Raw genomic sequence first — 22,836 nt, forward strand, 5'->3', positions numbered from 1 at the left:
GAAGCCTCAGTACAGCATGGGAGGCCAGGAGGGCTCCAGGAGAGCCATCATTCTTCATGGCACACTGGAAGGCTGAGGAAGGTGGGCTCTGATGTCAGCAAAGATGGAGCTGGGGGGTGGCAGCACTCTATCAAGAAGCAAAGGCAAGCAGGAACAGAGCAAGCGCTTTTCCCTTGGACCCCTCACATCAGGGTTGCCATGTTTGGGGGAAGGGGGATCTTCTGACTTCTGGTTGTCAAATCAAGGAAATCTCACAGGCACCCCCAGAGGCTAGGCTAATCTACATAATCCTCCCACCCCCAGTTTCCTAGAAGTGTGCCTCGTGGATGATTCTTGATCCTGCCAAGTTGGCAATCGCTATGAACCATCAAAAGAGGCCTGTCAGACTTCACACTGAGGTGTTGTATAACTGGAGATGTTGTGATGCTTAAAGCCAGAGCCAGAACACCCCGAATCAATAAACTCAAGAGTAGGTCTGACAGGGAGCAACCAAACCAACAAACATCAGAGTTGGGGTACAGGAACCAACAAAAGCATTTCACTAGAGTTTTTCAACACTCAGCAAGTCACTGAGAAAAAGTGTGACTCTGAGCCAGCATTAGGACTCACTCTACCAGTTAGGGTTCTCCAAAGGAACAGATCACACAAGAGAAATCCATGTACTGAAAAGAGATTTATTAGACTCAAGTATCGGAAATGTTTCAGGTAGGCCAACAATGGCCACCTCATCCTGGAGGTTATGAATCTAGAAGTCATTAGTCCATGAAGCTGGATGTTTCAGCGGTCCCTATGTGGCACTGGATGCTGGGAGGATTCCTGAACTGATGGTCTTCACCCTACGTGAGAATCCTCAACAAGTGGGTTCTAACACAGGAGAGGGACAGATGAACTTGCCAGCAACAGTGAAGGAAAAGCAGTTTCCATCATCGGTGTCCTTTTATCTGGACTGCCACCAGAAGCTGTCACCTGCATTTAGAGTGAGTCTTCCTGCTTTAAAATCCCCTCACAGCAGTGCCCAGCAGCTTGTGTTTAGTTGATTCCAGATGCAGTCAAATGGACCACCAAGATTAGAGCCACCACACAAGCCCACCAACCAGGTCAAAGAATTACCACACTACTTGACAGGAAAAGGAAAGTGTGAATGGAATATGAGGAGCTAACTTAGAGGATGACACAGGTGATAAGGGACATTAAGTGTACTCAGCGGAGCTCTATGCAGCAATGAAAAATGATGAGGTATACTTTTATGGCTTGCAAATATTCTCACAACTTACTGAAAAAATAAATAAAACATAGTAAGCTTTAGTGTTGTTAGCCTAAATAGTGGCTTTATGGCTCCCTTACCATGAATACCATAAACAAATATTACCTTTAGTAGGAGAATTATAAACCTTTGACTACACTTGCACTTTGGAATATGCCTTTATAAACTCGAGGAAGGACAGGCTTAAATCACTATGGTGCACTTGGTAATGTGAAACACACCGGCTCCCAGAAGGGACACAACTGGAGCTAGTCTGAAAGTCACTGAGACAGAGTGATGGCCCATGCCTGTAACTTCAGTGCTTGGGGACTCACACTGGCACTACTGTACATTCAAGGTCATTCTGGACCCCCACCTCACACAAAGACACAGAGTGTAATAACACGATAAAATCTGAATCAAAGAACTATGATGAATTGATTTAAAATAAAAGAACATAATTTTGGTATTACATTAAATATTTAATCACTTTATTTGTAATAACCACACTTACTCAATTACTTCAAAAAGAAGACGACTTCAAATAATTTATACCCATCACGTCAGGTCCGACACTCTTCCACCTCAGTGCTGCCACGTAAGTTCATTTCTGAACACAGGTATAATACACACCTGACTGTGATGTCAACCTAACTATAAAAGCCATCTCTAAAGTCAAAGCACCTGGTCTCTAAGGAAAGTCACAGCTCACTCACTCTATGGACACCTCCTTAGAGGACGACCAGAGGAGACAAGCTCCATGAACTTTGTTAATGCGGTAGTGCAAATTCACAAAAAACATTTCTCTATCAAGCATGTCCTATTTCAGAAAAGTTAAATTTAAAATTGCAAGGTTTTTTTTTTCAATCAACTCAATTAACATCTCAAGTGTCTAGTGTTTAGATGATTCTCTTTTAACCTCCCCCACATTATCAAAAGAAATCTACTTATTAATTCATTTGGCCATAACCTTAAAAACTGTTTATTAAAATACTTCATGCTTGAAGGCATTTGAGCCCTCAAATAAAAAGACTTATTTTATAAGTCTAATTGTAACAACTCTGATTTTTTTAATAATCCTTTTATTAGTTAAAATAATTATAGTTCTTAACTCTGGAAAATTCTGTTTAGAAAGTCAATAGCTGTGATGATTCTAAAAGCTTCCAAATCCACTTTACTAATATCTGAATCCAAACTCTAGCTTCTATATGGACACACACACACACCTCTTGAAGCTCATTGTGCCATGGCTAAAAGTCATTATTAGGAAACATTGTTTTAGGCTCTGGCCCATTCAGTTTCTTTTCTATCTAAAAACTGTCTCCGAGTCACTAACGCTGTAATTGAAGTATTTAAGAGAGAAAATGAATGTCTTTGGCTGTTTCATCATTACCGTCTGCTGTTGTCTGACACAACCAATGTTTTCCCTGGATAGCTAGCCCTAAAGCAAATACTGATTTTCCTCCTGCAATTCACACTTGTCTACTGAATCAGTCACCCAACGTTCATGCACAATTTTAAACTTTTTCTTAAGAGTTCTTCTGAAAGCTTTGAAGTCTGCAACTCTTCTCTGATCTTCCCCTATGATTACATGAGATACCCCCTCAGATAAGCAGGAAACTACCTTTGCTCCACCAAACCGCAGCTCAAGTGCAGTGACATCTAATCTCATTGCTTCAAGTTTGGAACTCAAGTCATTAATAACAGCATACAAGTCGAGATAAACGGTGCACTGTCGAAACATACTGAGAGGAGAGTGGTCCCAGGAATAACGGTATTCTAAGTCAGCAATCACAGGGGCCATTTCTTCTGGAGTTTGCTGCTCACTGGGTTTCTTAATTCTTAAAAACACTTCTTTTAGTTGATCCAAATCGGTATCAACAAAATAGCTATCACCATAGCAATCATATTCACGGGCAAAATGCTGCTTTGTTGATGGGCACATGTGAATCATAAAGCGAGGTTGCCATGGCACACACGTTTTTGTTTCAAAACACTCTAAAAGCCACTCAGGCTTGACAACATCATGTCGATCTGAAGAGATAATGTTTCTCACTCTGATGTTCTCGCACCCTGCAATCACACAGTACGTATCTGGGCCTGGATTCTGCACTATATAACCACCAAATTCTGCAATTCTGTTCTCTAGGTCGGACTTCGGATGACCATCTAACCCACTCATCACACAAAACTCAACATCTTCAAATACGTTAGAAACCTTGCTTATGTTAGAAAGGTTAGGTGCTTTCAAGTGTTCAATAATTCCAACACTTTTCTTCACTTTGGAGACGGGTTTCCGCCTCTTTTCTCTAGGTTCGTCATCATCACCTACGTGAAGGTGTTTCGTGGCAAGCTTCCCAGACGCTTTCCCCCTCAGCTCTTCCAAGTCACTCAGAGTCATGCACTCATGCCACCCTTTGTCATCTCTGATCTTCTCGATGCGTGGGAAGCGCAGCGTGGAGCCAGTCTTGTACATGTCACTGGGGACAATCTCTGCTGCCTTAATCTGAACAATAACAGAGTTACAGGGCTCGATGTACACTTCTGGCTTCTCTGTCCCGCATAAAATGCTACTTGGTGGAGATTTCCTATGAAAGGGTTTCCAGTATTTGGCCAGTTTCAAGCCAAGATCATAGAGTTCTTTCATGGTGTATCCTGACCCAACGCGGCACAGGGTGTGAAAGGTAGATGGCCTCTCACCATGAGGGGGTGTCTCTGCCACTGCACATAGAAAGTGAGACATCATGCCACCTCGTGAGCCTTTACCCCAGTAGCCCCCCACAATTAAGAGGTCTAATTCATCCATTAATCCATTGACATACTCTGGTTTAATTTTTAGCCAACCTTCGCCTCTTTTGTCTGGCTTGTAAATGGACAGAGGGTGTTTAATCATGATGCCCTCCTCTCTGTTATCTATGGCTTCATTTAATGCATCCACTACTTCATTCTTTGTATGAGCTTGATTTTTCTGCACTATTTCTATTCGGCCTGGGATGGGTGTAAAAGTATCATTCAGGATATCATACCTCTTCCTCAGGGTCTCACGCCCTAGCTTCTTATTATTAACCATCAACACATCAAAAACACAGTAACACGTCAGCAGGTCAGAATCTTCGACCATCCTTTTGATATCAAATTTGATGCCCTTCTGCATGAAGGTCTGTGTGGTCGGGTTGTAGGCCATCATCTCGCCATCAAGGATGCACACCTGCACATCTGCCCTGAATGCACCATGAATGAATGGAGTGAGCGAGCCTTCCTGTGGAGAGGCACCAAACTGATCAGTGTAGTTGTAGCCATTTCTGGAGAAGTACCGATACACCTCCCCGTCTTTGTGCATCTGCATCCGCTCGCCATCCAGCTTGGTTTCGATGTAGAAGCTCTGATGCTTCATGTCTTTTTCCACACGCTCCACATCTGCTACAGCAGCTAGCATTGGCTTAAAGGCAGAAAAGAGAGTGATGGAGATATCACTGAGCCCCACAGAGGGGTCATGAAGTTGCCTACAGACCTTTTCCAGATCTGTGGTGACATTGTGCAATTCAACAGCATCACTATGAAAAACGTTCAATATAGTTTGTTGACTGACACCAAGCTTTAAGTCTTTGATAATCATGCGAATCAGCCACTTTTGCTCAAGTGCTGAACTTTGGCTTATTAACTGGAGAAGGCTCTTTTTCACTTGGTCTTTTCTTTTGCCAGAATTATTGCTGGCAACTAAGTCTAAGAGTTCATTCACCTGCTGTATGGTTAAGCTTCCTTTCTGTAAGCACCGTGGCTTCAACACGAAGTACGCAATCATGGCAAAGTCCCCAGCATCCGTGCGAGCTCCACTAGGTGTTCGGTAATTCAGGAGCTTCAGGGCATCCTTACCTCCTCTTGGTAAATTCAGCAATTCGATGTAAAGCTTGGCGAGCATGGTTTCTTTGATTCCATAAGCCATCCTCTCTCTTTCTAACTGAGGAAGAATAAGTCTCATAGCTGGGTAAAAAGAGTCCGTAACGTCCTTCTTGTTCTTATGAAGGGCATCATGAAATTTCCTCCAAGAATCTAAGAAGTCCTTGAAGTGCCTGATCTTTTCTGCACGCTCTCTACTTTTCTGTATTCGTTCCAATGTGGAACATAAATCTGCGAAGGGGACGTGCGCTGCAACCGTCTGCGAAGTCTGTGAGGTGGCCATGGGAGAGACGACAAATCCTCCGGTCTGCACTGATAAAGCAAAAGAGAGTGACTTGAAGTGGCAGGCGCAATCTACAAATATTTAAGACAATGGGCTTACAGAGGCGATTTAGATCATGATGCGTACTGATAGTTCACTCAAGGAATAAATGATGGCTCCACATGGAGCTGCTTGTCCTTCTGCACTGCCTGACATTACCCATCAGGTCTCAACAGCTTCATTTCCTATATCTGAGTATCAATTTATCTTAGATGCTAACAATCACAGGCATTCTAGCTCCTAATTATTTTAGCACAGCACACAAAAATATTATTTCTAATAATGAAAATCAGGTCAGATGAGGTAAACTTTATTTCCCAGTCTCTGAGGAAAGTCTGTTTATGTTTCTTCTTTCTTGGATTCAAACACACTACTTGCTACCAGTGTTTTTAACAAATCACTTGCTCAATGAACCAGAACCTGACTTCTTTTTTAATAATTTATTTATTTGCATTTTATGTACATTGGTGTTTTGCCTGAATACATGACTGTGTGAAGAGTCCCCTGGAACAAGAGTTACAGACAGTTGTGAGGTGCTGGGAATCGAGCCCAGGATCCTCTGGAAGAGCAGCCAGTGTTCTTAACAGCTGAGCCATCTCTCCAGCCCCTCTTCCCCAAAACTTGATTTCTTATGCATTCTGAAATCCAAATCGTGACTGATAAAAACAATGACTTCATTCCTTCACTGACAGCTATGGCAAATCCTCTGCCCTTCAAAGCCCAGCCGGAAGTCCTTGCCCCACAACAGCCTGATTTTAATCACAGTTACACAGATATCAATTCATTATTATGTTTCTTTTTGCTCCTGTCTTTGTGCTTGCTGTTTCCCAAGTATTCAGTGACTATGTATGAGCCAGTAGTGTGCCACGGCCAATACACGGGCTTCTACTTTAAGATGGCATATGTCTAAAGGAACACAGGGTATGATGAGAGCAAACTACAATAACATGTTAAGTGTTTTACCAAAAAGAAAATTACAATCCTAACCCCAACAATCACTGCCTTTTCACCAGAGACGACTAAAATCAAGGAAATAACTGAGTCGGGTCTAGAATCTTTCCTAACATGGTTACACACAGATGAAATTTGTCTGATGATTTAAATATCTCTGTAAGTTCTATAGAGATCTATCTCAGTTACTTTCATGTGGTTTATATACATGACAGTCAAGTAAGTTTTCTAAAAGTGACTTCGAGCAAAATGTATGTTCCAGGAGTCACAATCATGCTTTATCACGACTTCAAACAGCATCTGGCCAGGCAGTGGGGATTATGACAGTCCCCACCCTCTACTTTCCCACCCCACAAAGAAAAGTCTTACAAGTGGTAATTTGTGCTATCAGTGATGAATATAACACAGATTTGTTCATGGAACTAATTACCAAATGCTTACAAGTGATTTGTGGAAAAGCACATGGAGCTGGGACTGGGTTAAACACTGACACCGGGAGAACTGGCTGACAGTTAGGTGCTGCCTGCACAAGCAATGATTCATGGCAAGTATTTGTAGCTCATGGAGGGAAAAAAATCCTTCACTTCTCAGTCTTATTTTTGACAGAGGAAACCCAACTAACCCAGTGGGTCAAATCAAGATAAGCCCACCTGGGGCAGTACTTCCTGACATTTCTAACGGCATCCCCTGCTGAAGCTGGTTTGCATAACTGACTGTACCACCTGGTTCCTTAGAGTGGGTACACAATGCTAGTTATAACTTCTGTACAATGCACATAAAATAGTCTATGAAGAAATAAGTTCTCAATGTTCAAGTATAGGTATGTTTCTATAGGTTTATCTGTAGAAAGCATACCATCTCAAACTTTTCCTCAACAAACCCGATCAAACACTTCAGCTGAGTTTATACTAATGGTGAATACACATGCATCTTAAAATAACTATAAACACAGATTGCAAATTGCTATAAAAACATACACATTTGTTCAATGCAACTGCAAGAGAAGTTAAATATCTGGATTTCTGTTTTCACCCGCTCTCCAATTTTATTTTACTTTTCTGCATCCCGCGGTTTGAGATGATGCTTTCCATTTGCAATAAAACCAATTACGACCGCTGGTAGGCTTCAGGCGCTGAAGTTCAAATGCACTCTTACTACATTTTAACACTCGATAAAGTCGATGACCACAAGCTTTCGGAGGTGCTCAACGTGGTGCCTGGCTTTAGAAACACCCTGACAACTTGTTATTTGGATGCTAGCTTACCTAAGCAAACTGTAAAACCCAACACTACCAAATACGAGGTAGCTAGGCGGCGGGGGGTTGGGGGGAGAGGGGTGCAGAGGATCGTCACTCTGAGAACGAATGAAAGTAATCAGAACAGGCTGTCGTCACTCAGTGGCTTCTAAGTGTCACCTGGAAACAAGGCAGCAGCGGTCCGGCTGCCCTGCGGAAGGAAGGCGTCACCCCACGGCAAGCTCCCGGGTGACCACGCTAGCACCTGCCTGCGGCGCGGGAAGGATGCCGCCCCACTAGGACCTCCACCCGCCCTCCCTCGCCCTGCCAGCCATACCTCCGGCCTTGCAGAGTCCCCTCGGACCGCCCAGCCTCACTCCGACCGGAAACAGCCGTCACCATAAGCCGGTTCTGCGTTTCCGCCAGCTGCTTCTCGCGCAGGCGCAGTGGAGACAGGAGCTCCCGGGTGCTGTTTAAGGGAAAGGGCAAGTGGGGTGCGCAGGCGCAGTGATGAGCAGGCCGGCGCGCGCGGCGGCTCAGGGCGCCTGCGCAGCCGGGCCTCCCGGGCCTCGGGCTGTAGCTGAGGTCGTTCCTTTCCTCGCCGCTGGGTGCCGTCGTTGAGCCGAACTTGGAGGATGGGGTTGCTGCCCGGACATGTTCGGTCGTCCAGGAGACAAGAGCATCCTCCCTCCCAGAGTCAGGGCTCCAGAAAACGACTTCTGCAAAATTATCTCAGGTTCTGTGTCCGTAGCGTTTTCTCCGTGCGGAAACGACACACACTTCATAGTAATACGTAATCCATGGCCCAGAAACACACCTGCCTGGACTACAGGCCTCTCAAATGTGTTCGGTTGATTGGAAACAAAGTTAGCCGATAGCTTTGTTGAACTCCTTCTGTCATTCATGACTGTACTAAATATTCAAGATAGATGGAAATAAAAACTCATGCCCTACGTCCCAGGAATTCTTGCTTTCCACTGGAAATGTGGCTGTGACCCGCCCTATTCTACCAATGAGAATTCAGAAATTATGGGCAAAAGGTGAGAACTCTTGGAATTATTTCCTTTGAAAGAGAAACTTTGCTGCACTGGTGAAACGCCAGAGTGTTAAAGTGATTTTAGGGTTGTCTGATGTGCAGAAACCATATTTCACACCGACAGTTCAAGGCTAGTTTAAAGTGAAGCCAGATTCTACGGCTCCTTGTGGCCAATTACTTTCTGTTCAGTTCGCCTAAATCTCCCGAATGTTCCTGTGATGTTGTAAAGTCACAGGTTATTAGGGCAGGAGCACCCAGCAGTGTTGTCAGAGGCCCCGCTGGTTGGAACGGAAAAACAGCTCTCGTGCCTCATTCAACCGCCCCGGAGCTCCGACGTCAGACACAGGCAGAACTTGGTGCTGCAGATGTGAGAACCACGAATTAGGAAACGAGAAAAACTGGAAATTCATCCCAAGCCCTAACTCTGTATTGTTTTAGCTGCATGGTTCATGGAGAACCAAACTTGTTTTGTTTTTTTCCTCATGGAATTAAAAAGAGAAATAAATAGGAAGGACGTGAGTACTCGTAGATATAGTGGAAGAGAGAATTTACTGTAGACAGAAGGGAGAGCATAACCAGAGAATCAGAGGCATCTGGGAGAGTCCGCAGTGAACACGACCCTGGGCGGGGCCTCGGGATTGTAAGAGTAAGAAGTGTATCCGCCTTGACAGGTCCACTTCAGTGAAGGTTTAAAAACAAACAAACAAAAAAACCAGACAGTGCAGCGCTTTGCCTCGGCAATTCAATTCCTCATCGCTTCCTGCAGGGTGTGCAAAGAGCCGCCGGCTGGAAACGCGGAGCCTTACCTAACTCCAACGGGCCACCGTAGCGCGAGGGTGGAGCCTAGCGTTCCGCGCATGCCCAGAGGGCCAGACTGGCTTCCGACTCCGGGGAGGAAGCCGGAGAACAGGTTATGTGGGGGCCGGCGGGGGCATTTGCCAGCGACACCGCCGCGCGCGAGCCGGAAGTGCAGGCTGCGCCAGCCAGCCGCGCCGCAGGAGCTCCGGGCTAGACGGTGGCGACGGCGGCCCCTCGGCGGGAGGAGGACGATGAGGAGCGGCGGGGGCGGCGCGGGGCCTCGCTGCTGCGCGGAGCCGGGTTCCGAGCCCGCGGCCGACTGCGCAGCCCGCCCGCGAGCCTGAGTGAGTGCGGCGGGGACGCGGGCCTCCCCGACCTTCTCACCCGGCAGGGGCAGCTGGGATCCCGGAGCCCGTGTCGCCCTCGGTCCCCTCCCCTCCCCTCCCCCGCCCGGAACAGTCGGGTTAGCAAACCCCGGGCTTGGGTCGGAGGGACGGGTGCGTTTCACCGTAACAGGTGCAGCCCTGCGCACGGCTGCAAGCGACCGGGCCTTACCATCAAGAGTTTTCGCACTCTTGAAGTAACTTGGCCAGGGCTAGACTTTTTCCACCGTTGATGTGAAGCAAGAATGCATCAGGGAGGGCGCTTGGCTGAGCTGTCAACATAAAAGAAACCCTCTTCAGCTCTTTTGCACTTCTTTACTAAGCAGCAGTAACCGAGTGGCCCACTGGCTTTACATTTGACGTTTGTTTGGGGTTTTTTATTGGGGGGGGGGGTGTTGGTCGATCCACCCCGTCTCTGTCTTGTGGCATGAATTAGTACTTACATGTGTGCATGCTTCGACATGTTCTTTTATCTCGCTGAGAATTAATGATTGTCCGTGTAGAGTTATGTCATAACCGTACTACCCGAGACATCACCCAGTGGAGCTGTGATTGAGTTGGACTCGCTGTACACCCTGGGCCTTGCTGTGCATTGAAAGTGTCCAGTGGAGTAACCTAAGGTCACTGCTGTCAAAGAACTCCCAGCCTGTGTAAGCCGGCTCATCACCACATGGGTAAATACCGCCACACAAGTCAGCACAGACTGCAGAACGGAACCGGTAGCAGTAGGGAGAAAAGTCCAAGGAAAGGTTTGTGGAGGATCTGTAATCTGAGCTGGGTTTCTACAGAAAAATAAAGCCTTACCCTAGTAACTCAACTACATACAAATGTAGTAACCACCTGTGAGCCACTGCTGGGATTCAACTGGGATTCGAAATGCTTACTGAGACTGTCCTTGCTCTTGCATGTAATAAAACTCTTGAATTTTGTCTCTAAAGTGGCAGCTTTTTCTCACCACATCTTAGCCATATTTCAACTAAATGCTTCACCCTGCTTTTGTATATTAGGAAACAGTCATAAAGACCAAGCAAATTGAAGGCAAGCTTCTGCACTTGCATCTACAGGTAGCAGAAACTCAGGCACTGGGCTGTCAATCTCTTGTTACCTCGGTAATTTTTTTTTTTGTGTTTATCTGTTTCATTCATCCTCTGAGGTTCTGATATCTTTCTAACAATTGTTGATCAGTCTCAGGAAAACCTGAGGCCCTTAAATACCCTCTTTAGAATAGATCTAGGACAAGCCCCAGTTCTTGTAATTAAGGTGTTTGGTGAGTGGCAAGCTAGCTTCCTAACACCTTATTACATTTTATACCACTGAGTCTTACAACTCTTAGATCCCAAAGCAATACATTCTGCCAAGTTTGTTTGCCAGGGCTAAGAGCAACCTACAATTAGAGTGGGAGCCAGGTACTCCTGTGAGGTCGGCTTCATATCGGAAAATAAAGTCCAACTTAATGTCTGTTCTACAGTCTAATGTCAGTGTTGACATTTTTGGCCTCAGAGTTGCTTTTAGTTGTTCACCATTTTCTTACTTGCAGATATAATCTCTGAACAAATTGTTACTGGCTCCCATGGTGATAATAATCTATCACCGAAGTTTTTTCCTGAGATGACTGCATGTGCACATCCTTTGGGGTTGCAAGGGAAAGAGCATGGAGATGATCCTAACTTCCTGCCTGGTGTAATTTAGAAGTGTCTACTTGAGGTTCCAGTGCTCTCTGGACCCCCCAGTTCCTCCAGCGTCTGTAGGCAGATCTGTTCATCTGTCCCCTGGGACTATTAAAACACACTTTCTCATTATTGATGGCATGTGGGTAGCCATCAGGGAAACGAATAGCTCGTTCTGTGGTGTGCTGAAGACAGCACACCGAGAGCAGCTATTTGTGTTTGCACGTCAGCTGTGCAGCTGGCAGAGTGTCAGAACTCCCCAGTGCCTGGCAGCAGCAGCAGCAGCAGCAGGGAAGAAGAGTTGCTGTGAGCGTGGAGTTCTGTGTTCCTTGGACTGAGACTGGACTCTGAAGTCCCCGCAGTAACTAATGAGCATCTTGAGTGATATGGTTGTCAGCAGGGACCTGTGCTCACCACTCTTCACAGTTTGCAACCAGCTCAACATTGTAATTCATGGAGATAGTTTTCAAAGATCTCTTGCTGTTGGTAGAGTCAGTTAACAAATACTAACTACACAGGAGAGTAATTTTATCTGTGGGGTAGTGTTGACCTTTAACTTGTCTATGATAAAGAAGTTGACCTGACCAGTTTACTGTCTAGTTTATTGCCACAGTGACAATTAAAATACTTCTATAGCTGAGTTTCAGTTATTCATATATTTGTTACTCTTTCAAGTGAAATGTAACTGGATAAAGAACCTCATATAATATATTGCACAAAGGATTTAAATAGTATGCTTTTTTAAAAAAGATTTATTTATTTACTGTATGTCTGTATGAAGGTGTCAGATCCCCTGGAACTAGAATTACAAACAGTTGTGAACTGCCATGTGGGTGCTGAAAATTGAACTTGGGTCCTCCGGAAGAGCAGTCAGTGCTCTTAACCTCTGAGCCATCTCTCCAGATCCTAGTGTGCTGTTCTTAATTTGCAGGACTCAAGATTATGGGAGAAGGTAGTAGAGATACATATATTAAAGAGCAGCTCTCGAACTCTGCTTTCAGACCTTGTCAGTTTTTTAAAGATTGGTTTCTATTTTAACTCTCTGTCTCTCTCTGTCTCTGTCTCTGGCGTGTGTGTGTGTGTGTGTGTGTGTGTGTGTGTGTGTGTGTGTGTGTGTGTGTTTGTGGACATGTACACCTGAGTGCAGGTACAGTGCAGGTAGTTCAGAGGAGATCATTGGAGAGCTATCCAGCATGGGTGCCAAGAGCTGAACTCAGGTTCTCTGTAAGAGTGGTGTTTGCTCTTAACCACTGGCCATCTCTCCAGCCTTCAGGACCTTTTTATATTTTGAGTAATTATTGAGGACTCAAAAGAAATTTGGATTATATAGATATTTTATTGTGTTAGAAATTAAAAGTGAGAGTTTGTGAATTAGTAATAATTTCATGACAAAATAACAAGCATCATTTCTTGTAAACTTCCTGTAATTGCAAACGTAGAGCTATGACATTGTTTAACATTTTTAACATTACTGTAATATCTGCTTAGTGAGGCTTCTGCCTCTGTGCCCTTGTAGGTGAAGCATGCAAAAATAGACCCACATACGACTGTGGCTGTAGGTGGAGAAGCAGGGTGTTCTCTGCTACTGCAGCACATTTAGGAGGGAATTGCTTAAAGGTCGCTTACATTATGGTATTAGAAAACTGTGTCAAAGAAATCTTGATGCTCATGCAGTGAAACCCACTGGATTTGTGTTGCATTTGAAACCAATGTGTCACATTACATTTCTGTGAACTTAAACTCCTAATACAATTTCTGGCCATTTAGAGTGTGTTCACTGAATTCAGCATTCTCTTGCAAATTGGTGAGACATCTAATCTATTGCTGAAAATCACACTTGGTATTATCACCACTACCACAGAGCTATCAAAGTCTTCAAGTATTAGAAAGTTGAGCTTCATTCATCTAAAAAAAAAAAAAGTCTTGTAAACACATACGTGCATAAGTGTAAGGATGGTAGTTTGTCAGTCAGTTGCCTATTAAAGTAAAAATAAGTCACTGAAAAGGCAGCCAGTGTAACCTGCACCTCAGATGTGTGTTCATGCATAGCACAAGAGCTTCATGTGCATCCCTGGTACAGCACATGCTGTGCAAACTTTAATGGTGTCAGCATACAGCTGACAGTTGGGCCTGCTGCTTCAGTACTATTGCATGAACCTAGCTTTTCCCCTTCCCTGAGCTCATGATTGGGGATGGGAGGGAAGGTCCTGCACATAGACACTTGCTCAGGCATGAGTATCATCCATCATTGCATATGCACAGCAGAGATCAAACACTGAAAAGGTATACAGCACCATGGTCTTATTATGAAGACAATGCTGGTCTTCAGCAGCTCCAGAAGTCTGCCATTTTTCAAAAACTTGAAACATCCATTTTATCTGGGGTCTCAGAGTTCACAGAACTTAACTGCTCTAATTTCCTCTCTACTGTCCTTGCCAAATAGGTATTTAGATTATTTTGAATCCTTTGTGTTTCTATGAATAATTGTGCTAAGTGATTAAAAATAAGTGGCACAGACAGCTGCTTAATGGAAAGTAAATAATCCTAGCTCTGCAATTACACCTTGTCCTGCTTTTAAAGGATTTGCTCAGGTTTTCCCTTGATTTCTTTTGTGATGACAGGCAGTGAAGGTTGATGTTTGCTTTGCTGTGTTGTGGATGACTGTGATCTTTGATTTCCTTAGTCTCCTCTTAACTGCATGAACCTGTGTGAGGCAGGTACAGTCATGAGTGTATGTGCCGTGTGAACAACTCAGAAGTTGCTTAACATATACTCAGCAGACCATGAGCCACACAACAGCAAAAACTGTCATGTTGATCAGTTTCAAAAGTACACAATGTAAGCAGCAGGGTTCACAGTACTGTTCTTGTCGACGTCCTTGTTCTTGGTCTTTAAGTGCTGTACCATAGTGAGATGTGTTAGATCCTAATATACACTGCTTAGAGACAGAGCTGGGAAGCCACTGTGGTTATCTCCAGTGGTTCAGGAGGGTCTGACAGCACCCCTGGGGGCCTACAACAGTATTCTAAGGGTAGCATAACTTAGATATTGCACTCTGTTTTTTAAAGCACCAGTTTATAAGATAGTTAAATGTTTTGTTTCTTTTTTTATGTGTATGTGTGTGAGATTACGTTTACTTTGTGTGTGCAGGAACCTGTGGAGGCCAGAGAGAGGGCATTGGATCCCCTAGGATAGAGTTTCAGGTGGTTGTGAGCTGCCACATGGATGTTGGGAATTGAATGAGCAATAAGCTCTCTTAACTTCAGAGCCATCTCCAGCCCCTAAGTTGTTTTCTCAGAAGTAAAACCATTTGTATCTTTCAGGAGCATGTCTCAGTAAGGGAGCACCAGGGCCGATGAGGTCGGGTGAGTATGGCCAGCGTGCTTAGTGTATAAGTAGTCTTTCATTTCAGTCCCTGGTTGGTTGGTATTACACAGGCGTTAGCTTTCCTTGTGCCTCACTGAAGCACCTTAAGGAAGAGGCAGGAAGTGCATGGCAGGCTACAGCACCTTCTTACATGTCACTGGCCAGAAAGCAGAGCTTCTTGGTCCAGAAGTGGAGCTGGGCTACAGTTCTCAGGGCCCATGCCTAGGAGATCTAGGTCAGCCAAGCTCCAGGTCCAGAAGGTTTCACAGTCTCCCAGAACAGTGCCACAGCCTGGGGAGTAAGTGCTGAAAGCTGTGAGGCTGTGGAAACATGGCACACTTAAATCCTAGCTGCACGTACCCACCGTAGACTTAAGACCAGGGAGCATCAGAGCACTAGAGATGTTGAAGAGAAGTGACTGGGATGTAGGAGCTCACCAAGTGATTACTGGATTAGAAGATGCGTTTTGAGGGCAATTCGATGCAGTGTAAGACAGCTGATGCTTCACATCTGTGTCTCAAGAGCAGTCCTCTTACAGGAAAACAATCCTTTCCAACCTGGCTTTGCATTCTAACAGATTCCTTGTGTTTTGTCTCCTGAGAAGTGCTTACCAACAGCAGTGTGACAGCCCAGAGCATGCTGTTCAGAAAGCATGTTAACTATAATAGGATAGGTGTTTTTGCATTCATATGCGTCAAGCATATGGTAATACCTTTTGATTCTGTCATGCATGGTTGGTGGCATTGATACTGTAATGCATAAATTCTAGCATGTCATACTTTTTTTTTTTTTTACTATAGTTAACATGATAAACTTAGTGAGGAGGAGCATGTATTTAGCCTGGGTAAGTTTGAGCCATCAATGAGGCATCAGGTATTAGAGAACAGAGAGAAGGGAAATGTAGACAAAGAATAGACATGCTAATAGGGGCTAATTCATCCTAGAATGTGCTGAGAGTCTTGAGAATGAAACCACTAAGGGAAAAAAGTGCTTGTTCCTGTTTCCATAATACAATGCCCGAGAAAATTAGTGTTAAAGGCCGAGAGACACCTGTGGCTCACACCCGTGAAGTTCACTGTGCTCCTTGCTTTGTGTGTGTGCAGAGCAGTATGTAGGGACAGGGTATGATTGATAGAGAAATCCTTGTAGTGTCCTAGCTTCCTTCTTGGAGGGTCCACTTCCTGAAGCTCCATGTCTTCAAAGGGATGTTGGGGACAGCCACATCCAGACTGTAGCAACAGTGAGCAGTCAGTAGACAGCCTGCAGAGTGATCCACTGGAGAGCAGAGGGTCTGAGGAGGAGGATGTTGGAGATGTTGACAGTGGTTGCCACTTCAGTCAGCTGGATATGTTGGCCAGTGAGATTTTTCTCATGTCGTTCTTAAGAGTTTCCTGGCAGTGGGTAAGTCTGCATAGTGGTGGTGTTCAGAGACATGTGTGTGATGTTGTCAGGTCATATCTGATAACATGGCAGGGACAGAATTGAAAAACACGAAATCAAGTGTTCCTTAGACACAGACTAAAGTCACACAGCAATGATATAGAAGAGTGGTGTGGAAGAGGTTAATGCTTAGTGATTCTGTGTTCTTCATAAACAGCTCTCCTGCTTCTTACTGCACAACCTATCTGTTGGTAGAAATCTCAGCTTTGAGTAAACCCCATTACTTCTGATTATGATGCTAAGATGTCAGTATACAATGCATTCTGGCACGCAAAATAATGTGATAAATGTTTATTCTTTTCTGGTGATAAATCAGTACTTTGCCATATGGCATATACGTTGAGGTACAGTTGATTATCTTGGTCATGTTGTATGACCAACTCTTGGAGTTCGCTGGATGTTTCAGCCTTGGGAGGCCTAAGTCCTATGTAAGGCACCAGCCAAGCTCTGCATTGTTCAGGGGTGATTTCTGGAGAGCCGTGATGGCATCAAGTCTCTCTTTCCTTTGGTAGCTCAGGTATAGTGGGAAGCTGGCACAAGAGGGGGAGTAGGCCCCACACAGTGCAGCTGTTCCCTGCTTCTCACAAAGCACTGTCTAGTTAACAGTCCATGGGCGTAGGCTCCAACACCCAGCAGAGGACAAGCTATTCCATATGGCATCTAGATCAGAGAAGCCCTCAAACTTGCCTGTAGCCCTTACTCTTCTCTTAACCATGGAGGAGCTCAACAAAGGTCACAGTGCTGCATAGAAGCTCAGCTAGTAGTCTGCCCTTCTCAGGTGTCCAGGGAAATAGGCCTGAAGGTTAAATGCTGGTTGCTTTTTCTATACCAAAGGAGGAGCTATCATTAACCCTTTATCTGATTAGCAATCTAGAAATAGAGCACTCATCCAGTGCTGGCCATAGCTCTATGCAGCTGACTCATTTTCATTGTCAGACCTCTAGATTGTATGTAGTTGACAGTGCATCTCAATGGATGGCTCAGGGTGACTGGTTTGCTGACTGTTTCACTGAATTTAGCAGACTAAAAGTCCTTGAAATTACATGCACGTGTTGGAGTTCCTCTCAGAGTATCTTTGAGGTGGATGGTGGAATAAGGTAGAGAGAGTTCTGCCAATAGGCTGGGATATATGGTATCATTCTGAACCATAGTCTGTCAGTACGAAACAGTCATACATGTGTACTTTACTAATCTGTTCTATCTAAAAACTGAGGTTCGATTGATATTCTTCAAAATGGGCTCATAATTATTCCTGAACTGTGATGTAACCACCCATTATAAATTATGCTTATCATATTTTTGTTGTCAAAATTATGTTACCCTTTAAGGTGGCTTTGAGAAAGATTTTTTTGAAACTCCCAAGTTTATTATTTACTGATAATAAGTTATATACTCAGACAGATGGCCTAAGTACCACTGCTCAGAATATTCCTGTTTTAGCAAGCTGATCATTTTCTTACACATTTTGGTCCTGAGTGCATAGCCATGAGAGATACAGTACTTAAGAAAAGGGCTGAGGCTGAAGTAGTCGAGGATTGTTAACTGTAGAGTAGCCTGAACAGATGTAAATATAGGTTTGAATTTCAAAATGTGCTTCCTCTGTGTGTGTTGGGCTTTCTAGTTCCCCTTACAAATGTCTTTTTTTCTTTAATAAGAACTTGGATTTGAAAAATAAGTTACCTTGTTGCTAATTATCCAATTGCAGGCACACTTTCTGTAGTCACAAGTTTCTAGTGGGGTTTCAGCTTGCTTTTTCCTAGAGTTAGAGTGGATTAGATGACAGATTGGTAGCTATTCAATAGAGGTTTAAGGGTTTCAGTGTGCTTCTGCCTACTGGATCACTAAAATGAGCTTTGAGTTCTTTATTGTTGTCCACTCATCATTGACACCTCTGTCAGATCACTGGGGGGGCTGTGAAAAGAACAGTAAGGATTTTTACTTGTTTCTTAAATGAAATCTTAAATGGTATCTTGCCATATTTTGCAATACTCTAATGTACATGACTATGTGGGCTCAGTGCGTGTGTATTATTCCAAACCTTTTGAATCAGTTTTTAGGTTGTAATTAAAATCATTGTCATCATTATTGTTCCTGTTACTTTATAGAGCTGGGGATCAAATCCCAGGCTTTACATGTGCTAGCAGATGTTCTCTTATTGACCTATATAGGCTGCCTCCACATTCTTTTATATCTTATATCAAGCTGGAGCCAATTTACTTTCAATTTTCCATACTAGCACTCAAACATAAGTCCAAGCTCTATATGGGAAGCCCACATGACCGTGCACCATGTGCACCATCAGAGTCCTGCTGCAAAGGAGTAAACCAGCCCTGTGTGAGTGTTGACAGTGACAGGGAGAGCATAAGATCAGCCAGCAGCAACTGGAGTGCTCTGCTGAGTGTGCTTTGCACTGCACCCCATGGTTCTGCTTTAGCTAGATCTATACCTGCAATGCTTGGGTACTTTTTTTCCTTAAGTTGTGTTTTTATTTGACCTTCAATGCTTATCCTGTAATGCAGCTTGCTCCAATTGGATGGCATTGTTTATTTCTACGAATCAAAGAAAAAGGATTATGCTATTGTTTATATTCAAAATGATTCATCTTAATAAAAACCAAGCAAGAAGACTGGGGGCAGGATGGGGGGCGGGCAACAAGTTCAGTTGCCTAGCATGTTGGAGCCCCTGGGTTTAGCTCCCAGCACCATATAAAACAGCAGAATGGTGTAAGCCCAGCACTGGAGATGTGGAGGCAGGAGGATCAGAAGTTCAAGGTGGTCTGTATATAGAGTTGACTGTATACAGAATCTTTAAAGAAAAAAAGCTGAGTGTGGAACTTGAGAAGCAGTAGTAAAAACTCATGTATGAAATAACTGACTCTTGACCAGTCCAGAAGGGTTGAAAGAACTGAAGGAAGGAGGAGCTCCGAGAAGCATGCTGCCTTCTGACTTATTGTAGAGCTAGGACAGCAGCCAGATCCAGACTCCGTCTCCCCATGTGTGAAGATGGGAATGGCGTTACAATTTTGTTTTTTCTTGTTTTGCTTTTTGTTTTTTTATCAAGTCATTGAGAATGCATAAATGAAGTGCCTGGAAGCAGATAAGTGCCTTTTGACAGCATATGGGTTTGATGAATGTGTTCTATGACTATGGGTTGGGAAGAGTAGTATAGGGCCTAATAAGGAATTGTAATGATCAATTTCATGGGCAGAATGGTGTAGTTCCTAGAGCACTGAGTGCTTTTCATGATGGGTCTTACCTTGAAAGTAGAGGTGCCTGCTGAGTCACTGGGTCTCTCTGTGTCTCCTAGGATATCTACGTGGAGCTACCATGGAAAAATCCTGGATGCTGTGGAGCTTTATTGAAAGATGGCTACTAGCCTTGGCGTCCTGGTCTTGGGCTCTCTGCCGCATCTCTCTCTTACCTTTGATAGTGACTTTTCATCTGTATGGAGGCGTTGTCTTACTCCTGTTAATATTCGTGTCGATCGCAGGTATCCTGTATAAGTTCCAGGATGTCTTGCTCTATTTTCCAGAACAGCCATCTTCCTCCCGTCTGTATGTCCCCATGCCCACCGGGATTCCGCATGAAAATATTTTCATCAGAACCAAAGATGGAGTACGCCTGAATCTGATCTTGGTAAGATACACTGGAGACAATTCCCCCTATTCCCCAACTATAATTTATTTTCACGGGAATGCAGGCAACGTAGGCCACAGGTTGCCAAACGCACTGCTGATGCTGGTGAACCTCAGAGTGAACCTGGTGCTGGCTGATTACCGGGGATACGGGAAAAGTGAGGGGGAAGCCAGTGAAGAAGGACTGTACTTGGACTCTGAAGCCGTGCTGGACTATGTAATGACTAGACCCGACCTCGACACAACAAAGGTTTTCCTCTTTGGCCGCTCACTGGGAGGAGCGGTGGCCATTCACTTGGCTTCTGAGAATTCTCACAGGATTTCAGCCATCATGGTGGAGAACACGTTCCTAAGCATACCACACATGGCCAGCACACTCTTTTCATTCTTCCCGATGCGCTACCTTCCTTTATGGTGCTATAAAAATAAGTTTCTGTCCTACAGGAAGATCTCCCAGTGCAGGATGCCTTCTCTCTTCATCTCTGGCCTCTCTGACCAGTTGATTCCCCCCGTGATGATGAAACAGCTCTATGAGCTTTCCCCATCCCGGACTAAAAGACTAGCCATTTTCCCAGACGGGACGCACAATGACACGTGGCAGTGCCAAGGCTACTTCACTGCGCTCGAACAGTTCATCAAGGAAGTGGTCAAGAGCCATTCTCCTGAAGACATGGTGAAAACATCATCCAACGTCACGATTATCTGATGCCCCCTGATGGATGCCTTGGGTTCCAGTTTGTGTAGAATGTCCTTTCTGGGTGTGTGTTCCTGCTGGTCTGCACAGTGACTCTGAGCTTTGAAGGGCCTCAGCACTCTGTTCTGATGATCCTATAACTCTCCATATTTCAGAACTGGGCTTCTTGAGATTATTTCACGTTCCTACCAGAACTTCCAGCCTGGTTAAATACCCCTTTCTTTAGTTTAAGATGCCGATGTGCTAGAGCTCATCCAAAAGATTCTTGTTGGTGAAGTGGTAAAATCTCTGTTGTAGTCAGATAGAGACACAAACAAGAACCCTTCAGGTGTCATTCCTTAGTAACTGTTGGGACAATCACAGTGAGCAAGCCCAGTGCTACTGCGTTTTCACCGTAAACATTAAGATGAAGTGCATGGTGGTGTTTTATTCTTTATGCAATGCGATATTTTTAATGTAAATAACACTGGTCACATGCCAATGTATATGGTTTCCCGGGTTATATCTATTTTTATGTAAACTCTATTTTGTTTCTGGTGAGGAATGAGTGTGAGGCCTGTGAGCAGATTCCATGCTCTGCTGCTGAGATCCAGCTTTTTCCTAATAATAAACAGGACCATTTTCCGATATAGATGTACTGTGTTTCTGTTAGGCACTGTCTGGATCATGGCTAGTGGGATAGGAAGTTAGCATTTTATTGCAGCTTGCTTTGCACATTGAACTTTTGTGATTCTGGTTGCAAACAGGACTTTAGCCTCTGTCAGTTTGTGAATCTCCAGCTGAACATTAACAGCCACAGCAAGGGCTCGAACTGAACTAGCTGATAGTTGAGTTAGGATGTCTCAACATATGTTGCACACAGCCTTATGCAATGTTTCATCTGATTGAAGTCCCAGTACCTAGGATGTGCCTGACTTGACAGAGGGAAGCATCATTTATTAAGCTTTTTGCAAGTAAATTACATAATGAAAGAAAAACTAAAAAGCAAATAACCAAGTATGGCTTAATATTTCAGTTCTGTGTAACAGGGCTATATAAAGTGACAGTCTTCAGAAGCTTGTCAGTTTTACAGCCTGTTACACATGGAACAGTTAAGGAGTTGTGGGTGGGAAGCTGTACTTGACAGAGTGAGCCTCTGGAGCCTGAAAATACTTGGTGACATTCCAGCCATGAAGTGGAACCTGCCAAGTCCTTCCCCACAGCCCTCACCAGGTAGATGTGCTTGAGCCCTGCACATTAGGTCAGCTCCACACACAGGATTGCAGATAGCTTAGCTATATTATTGACCTTCCACAAGCAGCTAGAACAGAGTAATAATGAGTCAATAATCTTGACCTTAATTTAAAACTTTCCATGAACATAGGGCTAGAAATACTATTGCCAAGTAGCATTCTTAGCCTTCATTTTATGCCAATGTTTAGAAAATAATAATGTATAGCAAGTATAATTTCTAAAGAATAATGCTTTTCTATAAATTATTAATTGTAAAGAGTCTTGTTTTTTAAAGAGTTGGTAACTCATCATGGAGGGTGTATTTTGTATGTGTAAATTCACCACACAATATTAAAGGCTGCTTTTCATCTTGTCAGTCTTTGCTGTGTGGAATGACTATCCTGAATACTAATCTGTTGCCAGGACGAAAAGTAACAACAGCCAAAATGTAGGTTTTTTTGTTTTGTTTTGTTTTGTTTTTTTGAGCTAAGGATTGAACCCCAGGCCTTGGCAAGTGCTTTACCACTGAGCTAAATCCCCAACCTCAAAATGTAGTTTCAGAAACGAGCTGTCATGCATCCTTTCTCAGTTTTCACGTTTACAGAGTACTGCATTCCTGCTCTGCTTCCATCAGTCACTTGGCCTGGAGGGTGTACCAGCTTGAGTTGTATATATTCTCCTGATGAAGTAGGACAGCTAGCCACCCCTTCCTTGCTGTTTTCTCAGCTACTCTTTCTGTGCCCCTTTTGCTGACTGGGACTTGAGGGGTGGAAGAACACTGTACTGTGCCCACCACCTTGCTCGCTGTAGCAAAGACAGCTGTGTTCAGGGTGGTAGGGCATCTCTTGTTACCAGCTTTGTGTTTGATGTGATAATTTCTTTAGATGGGTAGGGATGGAAAACAAGCTCACACTTTGAGGGGCCATGACATCTCCTGGCATTGTTTTTGAAAACTTTCT

The 22,836-nt window shown here is 44.1% G+C and overlaps 2 protein-coding genes across 3 annotated transcripts; one reads left to right on the forward strand and one right to left on the reverse strand.

Moving 5' to 3' along the window:
- Window positions 1-654: 654 nt before the first annotated feature.
- On the reverse strand, window positions 655-8,082 carry Lig4 (DNA ligase 4). Of its 2 annotated transcripts, none has more exons than XM_036166772.1 (2): window positions 7,985-8,082; window positions 655-5,447 (listed from the first exon to the last, which is right to left on the reverse strand). In XM_036166772.1, the coding sequence occupies exon 2, from the start codon at window positions 5,421-5,423 to the stop codon at window positions 2,685-2,687; it is 2,739 nt and encodes a 912-aa protein (XP_036022665.1). In that variant the 5' UTR covers window positions 5,424-5,447; window positions 7,985-8,082; the 3' UTR covers window positions 655-2,684. The 2 variants fall into 2 exon arrangements, with proteins under 2 accessions (XP_036022665.1, XP_036022664.1); XM_036166771.1 differs by having other exon boundaries at window positions 655-5,452.
- Window positions 8,083-9,580: 1,498 nt separating this feature from the next.
- Window positions 9,581-22,253, forward strand: Abhd13 (abhydrolase domain containing 13). Its single transcript, XM_036166676.1, has 2 exons — window positions 9,581-9,825; window positions 19,644-22,253. Exon 2 carries the CDS (start codon window positions 19,664-19,666, stop codon window positions 20,675-20,677), a length of 1,014 nt encoding a protein of 337 aa, XP_036022569.1. The 5' UTR covers window positions 9,581-9,825; window positions 19,644-19,663; the 3' UTR covers window positions 20,678-22,253.
- Window positions 22,254-22,836: the final 583 nt, after the last annotated feature.

Source organism: Onychomys torridus, chromosome 17, assembly GCF_903995425.1.
Source record: "Onychomys torridus chromosome 17, mOncTor1.1, whole genome shotgun sequence".
NCBI lineage: Eukaryota > Metazoa > Chordata > Mammalia > Rodentia > Cricetidae > Onychomys > Onychomys torridus.

Coding starts and splice junctions, on each gene's coding strand:
- Lig4 (XM_036166772.1), bottom strand. CDS start 5,423: ATGGCCACCTCACAGACTTCGCAGACGGTTGCAGCGCACGTCCCCTTC.
- Abhd13 (XM_036166676.1), top strand. CDS start 19,664: ATGGAAAAATCCTGGATGCTGTGGAGCTTTATTGAAAGATGGCTACTA.